Genomic DNA, 11,345 nt, shown 5'->3' with positions numbered 1-11,345 from the left:
ACAGGGTTTCACCATGTTGACCAGGATGGTCTCGATCTCTTGACCTCGTGATCCACCCGCCTCGGCCTCCCAAAGTGCTGGGATTACAGGCTTGAGCCACCGCGCCAGGCCAGCGGTGGTTTCTTAATAAAGAGTTCTATTTTTAGGAAAAATCATAATTATGTTCTATTTTTAGGAGAAAGCTAAATAAATGCATCCTGAAAGAACAAACGAGAAGCCGTTTTATAACAACAACAAAAATACAAAAACCCCCACAAAAAAAACAAAACAAAACAAAACAAAAGAAGCCGTTTTATTTGCATGTCCTGGGGTTAGTAGAGGCAATGGACAGTGTAACGTCCCAAAGCGTAGCAAACAACTTAGCAGCCTGGGGATGCTGGCTGATTGAAACAGGAGACTGCCATCAAACCAAGCCTTTACCATCTTAACATCATTGCTACAGCAAATCTTTAAGATGGAATAAACCACTTTCCAAACAATAGCTTTATAAACTCAGATTAGGAAGGGGCGGCAGTTGGTTGGAAGGAGTCTCCTGGGTCCCTCCCTATCTGACTTAGTCCCAAGACCTCAAAGCGAATAGAGGTATCTCCATGGCAACTGGAATAACTGCTCGGGGAGCAAAATCAGGCATTCACTCAGATGGGGGCTAAGGGATTATGAGTAATAAAGTCAGAACCTTTCCATGACATCAGTGCTCTGAGGCTGGGCTCCAGCCCTGCACCTGACCCAAGGCAATAGGAAAAGGAAGCTGCAGGTTTCCATGGCCCCAAATAAATACAGCCTGCTCAGGCCATCTGGCGGCCTGGATTCTGGGAGAGGAGGTGGGTAGAAGAGAGAAAGAGACAAGCTGTCCTGGGGTGGAGAGAAGAGCAGCTGGCAAACTCCTCTTACCTGCTGCTGCTGTGAACTATCCAGAATGGGGGCCCTGGGAGAAACAGACCAGAAAGGGGCCACCTGTTCCCCCAGAAAGATGGGCACTGAAGTCTGAGGCCAGTCTTCCCTTTCCCTTCCTTGGGTCTCTATAGGCTGAGATAGTGCTTTAGGGAGGGGACATTCATGGGGGAAGAGAGGAAAGAGGTCATTCCTGGCAGCTGAGGAGCTTGGAGACATCAGCCCTTCTATAGGGCCTATGAGTTGGGGTACTATTCTTATGTAGGGGGTCCACAGGATTCCCCTTTCTTCTTCTGTGGACTGCCGTGGGTCAGATAGCCTCTTAAAACTCATCACTGGCCAAGCACGGGGGCTCTTGCCTGTAATCTCAGCACTCTGGGAGGCCAAGGTGGGTGGATCACCTGAGGTCAGGAGTTCAAGACCATCCTGGCTAACATGGTGAAATCTTGTCTCTACCAAAAAATGCAAAAATTAGCTGGACATGTTGGCACGTGTCTGTAATATGAGCTACTCAGGAGGCGAAGGCTGGAGAATTGCTGGAACCTAGGAGGCGGAGGTTGTACTGAGCTGAGCTAGTGCCACTGCACTCCAGACTGGGTGACAGAGCAGGACTCTGTCTCAAAAAGCAAACAAACAAACAAACAAACAAAAAACCAAACTCATCATTTTATGTAGATAGGGATTGTGCAATGAGGCATGGTGGATTGATGAGGCATGATGGATTGGTCAGGTCTAAGTTGGAATATTTATTTTTTTATTTAAAAAATAGAGGCCAGGCGCGGTGGCTCACGCCTGTAATTCCAGCACTTTGGGAGTCCAAGGCGGGCAGATCACAAGGTCAGGAAATCGAGACCATCCTGGCTAACAGGGTGAAATCCAGTCTCTACTAAAATGCAAAACATTAGCTGGGCATGGTGGCACACGCCTGTAGTCCTAGCTACTCTGGAGGCCGAGGCATGGGAATTGTTTGAACTGGAGAGGCAGAGGTTGCAGTGAGCAGAGATCGTGTCACTGCACTCCAGCCTGGTGTCAGAGTGAGACCCCGTCTCAAAAAAAAAAAAAAGTCCATATCCTAACCCTTGGTAGCTGTGACTATGACTTTATTTTAAAATTTTATTATTATATTTTGAGCCAAAATCTTGCTCTGTCACTCAGGCTGGAATGCAGTGGTGTGATCCCAGCTCACTGCAACCATGGCCTCCCCAGCTCAAGTGATCCTCCCACCTCGGCCTCCTGAGTAGTTGGGATTACAGTCATGTGCCAGCTAATTTTTGTATTTTTTTGTAGAGACAAGGTTTCACCATGTTGCCCAGGCTGGTCTTGAATTCCTGGGCTCAAGCAGTCTGCTTACCTTGGTCCCCCAAAGTGCTGGGATTATAAGCATGAGCCACTGTGCCTAGCTAAGCTCGAATATTTCAATGTGACCTTGAATTACTGACCTAACCTCTAAGTTTTTGTATCCTCATCAGTAAAATGGAGATTTTATAGATTTTATAGCCATCTCATAAAGTTTTTGAGGATAGTAAACACATATAAAACATTTAACACCGTGCTTGGCATGAAGTCAGCAGGCAACAAAAATTAGCTGCTGCTGAGGGCTGCAGGTTCCTTAAGGGAACTTGCTTTTTCTTTCGCGGATCTGATTACTCTTGTCTTTTTTCCTCTGTAGCCCTGGAGTGGGAAATCCAGGCTGACAAACTCTATTCCAAACCGTCTTTCCTTCTTCCCTGAGGGGATGGGCAGTGCAGAGCTGCCCCCCTCTTCGTGGAAGGTACTTCCTTCATTGCTTCCCCTTATCTGCCTGGTCCCCTAAAACTGGAGCCACCCCCCAGCTCTCAGCTCAGGATCTCCAGGGAGGGTGGAGGCAGGTCTGTCTGGCTGGCTCCCCTCTCCAAATGGTGCAGTGGGTTTGGCCTGGGAGAGGAGAAGGGTGCCAGTTCAGGGGAGGAGAAAATGAGGGAGGGGCCCCTGGGGAGGCAGCAGGGAGTATCTGTCCTCTGAGCAAGGACAAAGTGGTGATCAGGAGGGAAGAGGGAAAGAAATGCATCCACAGGGCAGTTTAGAAGGCTGAGGGAGACCAGGCATGGTGGCTCACGCCTGTAATCCCAGCACTTTGGGAGGTCAGTGTGGGAGGATCACTTGAGCACATGAGTTCAAGACCAGCCTGGACAATATAGTAAGATCTGGTCTCTGAAAAAAAAAAAAAAAAAAAAAAAAAAAAACCCTTCATGGTGGCATGCATTTGTAGTCCCCGCTACTGGGGAGGCTGAAGGGAGAGAATCACTTCATTCCAGGAGCTGGAGGCTGCAGTAAGCTACAGTTATGCCATTGCACTCTAGCCTGAGCAACAGAGCAAGATCCTGTCTTAAAAAAAAAATGCTGAGGGAAAGAAGGGCAGCTGGATACACGCCATGGCTTGCTTCCCTTCATCTCTTGGGTGTGATGGCTCCATGTATACATCACCACCTGCTCCCCTCCTGTTGGTGACAGGTGACAACAGGATGGGAAAACCCAACAGCCACTTGCATGCTGCCCTTGTAAAACCCCCACGCTGTTCAGTTGAGGTAGTAGGCCCAGCAGTTTGGGGCCCAGCCCTGGGCTTGCCAGATCACATTTTTTTTTTTTCGAGACAGAGTCTGGCTCTGCCGCCCAGGCTAGAGTGCAGCGGTGTGGTCTAGGTTCACTGCAACCTCCGCCTCCTGGGTTCAAGCAATTCCTGTACCTCAGCCTCCAGAGTAGCTGGGCTTACAGGTGCACACCACCACGCCCCGCTAGTTTTTGTGTTTTTAGTAGAAATGGGGTTTCACCATGTTGGCCAGGCTGGTCTCCAACTCCTGGGCTCAAGTGATCCTCCTGCCTCAGCCTCCCAAAGTGCTGGGATTACAGGTGTGAGTCACCGCACCCGGCCCCGCATCACACTTACCTCACTTCCTGAGTTTGAGGGAAGTTGTTCCTCATGAGGACAATGGGGGAAGGAGTTTTGGAGGGAAGCCTGTATTTCTCCTCAGCTCCAGCTGAGTCCTGAATCTACTTCCCCAGGAAGACTTTGGAAGCTTTTCCACAGGCTCAGGTCGGGTGGGCTAGTGGAATTGGGGTCCACAGTGCTACCTTTTTTGTCTGGAGATGGGAGAGTGAGGAAGCCAGCAAGAAACCCCTCAAAGATTCAGGAGCATTTTCCTCTCCAATTTTGGAAGTTACTCAGGCTGCTAGTGCAAGAAGGGGTGGGTGGGGTTGGCAGTGTGAGCTGAAGGAAGGTACCCTAGAGGTGTCCCTTTGATCAAGACCCACCATCCTGTTTCTAGGCTTCCAATATCTGAGCTTGGACAGCAGTTCTCAAGTTCAAAATGGAAATTACTAAATCTGGAGACAGCTGGGTAGTGCATGGGAAGTTTGAAAAAAACATTATCATTTTGCATTTTTTTTTTTTTTAGACCGAGTCTCCTCTGTTGCCCAGGCTGGAGTTTAGCAGCGCGATCTTGGCTCACTGCAACCTCCACCTTCCAGGTTCAAGTGATTATCCTGCCTCAGTCTCCCGAGTAGCTAGGATTACAGGCACCCAACACTATACCCAGCTAACTTTTTGTATTTTTAGTAGAAACCAGGTTTCACCATGTTGGCCAGGATGGTATTGAACTCCTGACTTTGTGATTTGCCTACCTAGGCCTCCCAAAATGTTGGGATTACAGGCGTGAGCCACCGCCCCTGATGCTTTTTTTTTTGACAGAGTCTCGCTCTGTCACCCAGGTTGGACTGCAGTGGTGCCATCTCGGCTCACTGCAACCTCCACTTACTGGGTTCAAGTGATCCTCCCACCTCAGCCTCCCAAGTAGCTAGGATTATAGGAGTGTGTCACCATGCCTAATTTTTTTGTAGTTTTAGTAGAGACCAGGTTTCACCATGTTGGCCAGGCTGGTCTCAAACTCTTGATCTCATGTGATCTGCCTGCCTCAGCCTCCCAATGTGCTGGGATTACAGGCGTGAGCCACCGCACATGGCCTATCATTTTGCATTGAGGAAAACAGAAGACCCAACAGAGCGACGGCACCTCCAGAACAAGAGGGAGGCTGGTGCAGTCTGGGTGATGGGGACCCCTCCAGAAGACGAGCCCCTCTATGTACTAAGGAAGAATGGGAGTGGTGAGGCTTTTCATGTATATGGAAGAGAGATGTGGGGATTATCAGCTTGTAAAACACCAGGAGATGGCCCTGTTGTCATTCCTGTGACTGACCTATGTCATCAATGGGTGGCTCCCCAAGGACATGTCAGCTTCCCCATCCTTCATGGCCCCTCAGGGTGTCAGTCTGGCCCTGGACTCCCTGCAATGGCTTCTCATTGCACTGAGGAGGCCCGAGCTCTCCCTGCAGGTCCCTTGGGAGCTGTCATCCACCCTCTGCCCCGGCTGCTCCCTGGGCCTGCAGTGGTCTTCCCCATTGGTTCCTCCTCAGCCTTCTGGTTTCAGCTTCATCATCACCCCTCCAGCAGCGCCCTGACCATCCTCAATTAGCATTTCTCAATCTTTTTTTCCCATGATCGCCCCCCCTTCCCACCTCAAAGAGCCTATTTAGACATTTTCTCCCAATTGCCAATTCCTCCCCCAGGAATTCTAGTGACACTGTATATCTCTTCATGTGCTGTATTTATATATCTAGATATGATTATGTAAGTCTTTTTTGTTTTTTTAGACAGGATCTTGCTCTGCTACCCAAGCCGGAGTGCAGTGGTGTGATCATAGGTCATTGCAGCTTCGACCTCCGAGGCTCACCATCCTCCCACCTCAGCCTCCTGAGCAGCTGGGATTACAAGTGCACACCACCATGCTCTGCTACATTTTTGCAGAGAGAGGGTCTTGCTATGTTGCTCAAGCTGGTCTCAAACTTCTGAGCTCAAGTGATACATTTTGGCCTCCCAAAGAGCTGGGATTACAGGCATGAGCCACTGCACCAGGCCTATTTTTTTGTTTTTTTAGATAGTCTCACTCTGTCACCCAGGCTGGAGTGCAGTGGTGCGATCTTGGCTCACTGCAACCTCTGCCTCCCTGGTTCAAGCGATTCTTCTGCCTCAGCCTCCCAAGTAGCTGGGACTACAGGCACATGCCACCACACCTGGCTACTTTTTTTTTTTTTTTTTTGTATTTTTAGTAGAGACGGGATTTCACTATCTTAGCCAGGATGGTCTTGAACTGCTGACCTCATGATCCACCCACCTCAGCCTCCCAAAGTGCTCGGATTACAGGCATGAGCCACCATGCTGGGCCGATTTTTTTTCTTTAAACTTGGTTCACCCTGTTGAGTTCACGTGCTCTAGCTGAGGTAGCACTGCCCTCCTGCCCTGATTTTTCCATCATGCTATCTTTTGTTTGTATATTTTGGGTGGATCTCCCCACACCAGAATGTAAACTCCAAGGGAATAGGAGCCCTGCCGAGTTGTTCACCATGTATCCCTAGCTGGCTCGCAATAAATATAGAAACTTCTTCCTAGGCCTGCTATTTGGCGCTGTTCTGTCTCGGGGAAGTGGGACCCAGGATGCTACCCTCTCCCAAGGCTGGGCGTGATGCAAGGCAGGTGTGTGAGATACACAGAGATGGGCCATTTCTGCTTTTAGAATACTGGTGCATTTTTTATTAAAGAAGAGAATAAAGCATTTGTAAATATATTTCTCTCATGTATACTTCGAAGGTGACGCTGGTCTGCCACTACAGAGCTGGGGAGCAAACAGGCTGGAGCTCTTCCCCCACCCTTCCACATTCCTCTCCCCCAGAAAACAGACACACGGAGGGCAGGGAGCTGCCTAGCCCCAAAGACAAAAGTTTCCAAGTTGCATGTACAGAGGGACGCAGTCACCACCAGCTCCCATCGCAGTGCCACCCAGAAAGCAGGTGGTGTTTCCAGGAGGTCAGGGATGCTTGGTAAGAAAACCCCTTTACCCATTAGAAATAAATAAGGCATGAAGATTTCCACTGGGCTCCCCGTGCAGAGGCCAGGGCCCCTGCCTTCCGCTGACTGTATGGCTCCTCTGGTTTCTAGGGTCTTAGGAAGGGCGGTAGAAGGAACTAGAAGCCCTGGAGGACTGCTCAGGGCAAGCTGGGGACCTGGGTGTCTCTAAGCTGAACCTTGACTCTCTGACATCTTGAAGCAAAACCCCTGACCCAGCTGGGTCCTCAAAAGCCCCCCACAAAGGTGGGAGGTTAAGAGCAGGCAATATATGGGAGGAAGGGAGGGAGGGAACATGTTCCTTAACCCCATCCCAATTAAACACGATGCAGCATGGGGTGAAAATCCCAGTCCCCAGTGAAGGGGAGGCAGGAGTGGACACGGACCACTGGCCGGTAGTGCAGGTCCAGAACATTCTGGGGGCTGCAGACATGACCTGTGCCAGGGTTGGCCTGTGGGGAGTGTGCAGTGAATGAGACATCATGGTCCCTGAGATGGGGCAAGCACAGAGAGGAGAGGCAGAGGCCAAGCTCGGTTAGTTGGAGGCGGTATGAAGGGATGGGGGCACCCCACTGTCCTGGCCCTTGGAAGGCTTAAAGCCTGGCAGGGATTTCTGGGGCTGGAAGCCGAGGAGGCCGGCTCTGAGGGACACAGTGCACTGCTCTGTGGAGGGGCTCTTTCTCCTCCTCCTCTGATTAGCTACAGATCTGCGGTGGGCCCAGGGTATGCAGGGAGAAGCCTGTCCTTGGCAGGGCTGGGTCAGGGACACTCTGGGCCCAGCTGAGGCTTCCTGCTCTGCATGACAGGGGACATGTCTGACCTGGTCAGGACCCTGGGGGTGGACAGCTGGTGCTAAGGAAATATCAGCGCATCAGGGCTGGGGAGAAGCAGTAGGTGGTCCAGGAAACCCCTGAAACAGCTGGCCCTGGGGTCCCCTTTCAAGTGTTTCCAGTTGTGGCAAGGGGTCAAGGAGACCTTGCATTGCAAATCTCTTAGAAAAAACAAACGTAACCAAAAAATTTAAAAAAGCCAACTGATCCAGAATGGCTTTCAGAAGCCTGGTCACCAGCTTGAAGGTGAGGCGCAGGGTCAGGAAGCTGGGGGCTGGGGGAGCTGGGGGATCCCTGGGGGAGTGGGGACATTTGGCTTTGAACTCTGAGCTGCGCCTTTGGGCTGGCGCGAGGTGGCCAAGGGCTCCTGGGAGGCAGGACTGGTGGACTGCCTCTACTCAGCAGGGAACATGCTGTGCTTCTGGATCAGGGGGCGGCGTGCTGCGGTGGCCGGGTGCTGGATCTCTGGAGGTTGCACCGTCCAGGCCTGAGGGACCCACAGCCTCCTCCCTGAGGGAGGCTGCAGGCCGGGCAAGGGTCACTTGCTGCTGTGCGTCTTGACTTTGGTGGCGTTGATGTCAGCCTTGGTCTTCTGGATCCTGGAGAAGATCTCCTTGAAGAGTGCCTTGTACTCTGGCTGGCTCTGCTCCAGCCGCTTGTCCACGGCCTCCACGTGCTGGCTCAGGCTCTTCTCGCCCACCTTGGCCTCTCCCTGGCCCTCTTCACCCCCCCGCAGGTCCCTCCACGAGCTGTCCCGGGAGATGGGGCGCGAGGTCTGCACGCCGGCGTGCCGCACCCCGGCCCCGTGCTGCCGGCACTTGCTCAGCAGCTCCTCGTACTTCTCCAGCAGCGCGTGGTACTGCTCGTCCACCTCCCGCAGGATGGACATGCCCCGCTTGCGCACGCTGTTGGCGTGCAGTGTGAGGTTGCCTGCATGCCGGCTGGCTGGGTCTTTGGCCACGATGGCGTTGAGCGCAGTGTCGCTGCAGCTCTTGCGCACCACGTGGCCTGGGGAGGCGGCCGGCGAGGAGACGCCGTCCTGAGCACCCGAGTCGTCCCCGCGGCCGGGCTGGGGATCATCGGCCTCAGGGGCCTGCGTGAGGGGTGCGAGCAGGGCCTCGGCCAGGTGGTCGTCCGGGCCCAGCAGGTAGGTCTTGGCCTGCTTCATCTGCTGCAGCTCCAGCAGCTCAGCCTCCAGCTCCTGCACGCGCAGGCGACAGGCCTCCTTCTCGCACAGTTGCCGCTCCAGCTCCGAGTACTCCTGCAGCACCGCTGTGTACTCCCGCTCCGCCCGCTCCTTGCGCTGCCGCTCCTGGCTCACCTGTGAGCGCAGCGCCCCCACCAGGGTTTGCAGCCGCTCGTTCTCCTGCTCCAGAGGTCGAGGGCCCAGCTCCAGGGAGGAACTGTGCAAGCGGAAAGCATCCTTGCACCTGGTGGGGAGCCATGGGGGGTGGGGGCGGAGGAGACGGCAGTGGTCACGGCCAAGGCCAAGCAGCCCAGCCAGGGCGCTTACATCGCTCTTGTTCTCTGGGCTGAAATACTGTTTGCTCCTCTCCACTGGCTCTCCACTCTCCTCCGCCCTTCTCCCCCTGCTCTCTGCCCCAAGAGGCTGACCACTACGGACCGCCTCTGCCAGGTCCCCTCCTTCTTTCCTGAGCTTGGTCCATGGGAGGGGAGGCACTGCCTAGAGGTCCGAGGGGGAAGCAGAGGCCGTGGGGTGTATTCTCCCTGGGCTCTCCATGCTTAATGGTGGCCAGGCAACCCTCTCCATGCCATCTAGGTGCTGGTAACCTCCCTTCTCCCTTGCTCTTTGAGGCCTAGGGCTGGTAGCAGGTCCTCCCTGCTGCAACCGCCGGGCCCTAGAGTCTCTCAGTGGTTTCCCTACACCCTGCCCACACCTCTTCTTCATTGAACTTCTCCATTACTCTGTGTAAGGGACTGTTTCCTGCCAGGACCCTTATTGAAACACCCACTACATAGGTAACAGGTATTTTTCCATTATTAAGTGGTTGTCTGGTCTTAGGTTTAATGGGAACCGAAAAGCACAGTGGAGTTACCCTTCCTGGGTTAACATCCTGGCTGTACCTCTTACTAAACAGGTGACCTTGGATAAGACACATAGCCTCTGAGCTTCAATTTTCTCATCTGGAGAAGAGGCATAATAAAACATCCCTGACAGTGTTACAATAAGAATTCAATCAGCACAGTGGCAGCACACAGCCAGTGCTCAGTAAACGCCAGCTGCTATGACTATCATTAGCAACAGGACCAGTCTCCCTGATGGCCTGGATGATGCACCAACTCTCATTTCCCCTGCTGCCTGTGGCCTCCCCTTCCTCCCCTGGCTGGCAATCCCATAGACACGAAGCAGCACTCTCACCTACCGGGGGCTGGTGCACAGCTCTTTGAGGCAGGGGAAGGTGTGGATGGTACGCCTGCGTTCCCGCTTCTCCCGGAGCACTCGCAGCTGCTCCAGGCTCCTCAGTTGCTCCACCTGGGCCTGCAGCTCTTCCACCTGAGCCTGGAGGCACTCAATGGTCTCTGTCAGCCTGGGGATGAGGAGGTGGACACATAAACGAGGGACTTTAAGGGGATGGGGTCAGTGTGCCTCACTGCAGCCCTGGCTCCCTGAAGACGGAGGGATGTGGGGTAGGGGACAGACAGGTACCCTTGACCTGCTGTCTGAGGTAGGGTGGGGAATTCTCTGCATGCCCAAGGACCCGCCCTTCTTTTATACTTACCAGGCGAGCTGATCACATCTCCTCTGTGCCACCTCAGTTCCTTGTCACTCCTCTATCACTTATTGTCCTGCACTGTCATAAAATATTTACATGCCGGCTGGGCGAGGTGGCCCACACCTGTAATCCCAGCACTTTGGGAGGCCGAGGTGGGCTGATCACCTGAGATTGGGACTTCAAGACCAGCCTGACCAACATGGAGAAACCCCGTCTCTACTAAAAATACAAAATTAGCCAGGTGTAGCGGCGCATGCCTGTAATCTCAGCCACTTGGGAGGCTGAGGCAGGAGAATTGCTTGAACCTGGGAGGTTTACGTGAGCTGAGATCATGCCATTGCACTCCAGCCTGGGCAACAAGAACAAAACTCCATCTCAAAAAAAAAAAAAAAATTGACATGCCTGCCTTCTAGTCCAGGCTGTGAGCTCTTACAGTGCAAGACGATGCCTTTGTTTCCCCATTGTTGCATCCCCAGTGTCTAAAACAGAGCCTGGTGCATAGTTGGTGCTTAAAGCAAGATTGTGCCCTGAATGTTAAATCACACAAAATCAACAAGGGCAAGCTGACTTCCATCCCAGGTTACTAGGGAGAAATGCATGAGTCACACCCACCAGCCCACAGGCCCATGTGTTCACCCAGCTCTGGGCTCTCCCTTGCCCGGCCCCCAGCCCTCAGCTGGGCCCTCACCCGTGGATCTTCTGCTGGGCAGCCTTACTCTCCAGCACCAGCTTGTGGTTGGTCAGCTCCAGGTCCCGGGCTGTCAGGTCCAGCTGCTCATAGACTTTGGCGTGCTGCTCGTTCACGTGCCGCAGCGTGTCCAGCTGCTTGGTTAGATACTGGGGATGGGAGGACATTAAGTAACCTTTTAGGATTGGGCAGGGGCAAATGTCTCTGCCTAGACCCTCCTCCTACTTCTTTTTTGTCTTTTTTCTTTTCTTTCTTTCTTTTTTTTTTTTT

At 52.9% G+C, this 11,345-nt stretch overlaps 1 protein-coding gene across 2 annotated transcripts in view; it reads right to left on the bottom strand.

Annotated features, from left to right (window-relative positions):
* Positions 1–6,484: 6,484 nt before the first annotated feature.
* CDR2L (cerebellar degeneration related protein 2 like) overlaps positions 6,485–11,345 on the bottom strand; it is an 18,288-nt gene continuing 13,427 nt past the window's right edge. For both annotated transcript variants that reach the window (XM_017535697.2, XM_017535698.2), the window contains exons 3-5: positions 11,076–11,224; positions 10,037–10,201; positions 6,485–9,082 (exon numbers count right to left, since the gene is read on the bottom strand). In XM_017535697.2, coding sequence (XP_017391186.1) covers positions 8,191–9,082; positions 10,037–10,201; positions 11,076–11,224 — 1,206 coding nt within the window. In that variant the 3' untranslated portion in view covers positions 6,485–8,190. The remainder of the gene's footprint in view (positions 9,083–10,036; positions 10,202–11,075; positions 11,225–11,345) is intronic.

Source organism: Cebus imitator, unplaced genomic scaffold, assembly GCF_001604975.1.
Source record: "Cebus imitator isolate Cc_AM_T3 unplaced genomic scaffold, Cebus_imitator-1.0 Scaffold93, whole genome shotgun sequence".
In the NCBI taxonomy this organism is placed as follows: Eukaryota; Metazoa; Chordata; class Mammalia; order Primates; family Cebidae; genus Cebus; species Cebus imitator.
This window is presented reverse-complemented; position numbering and strand designations above follow the sequence as displayed.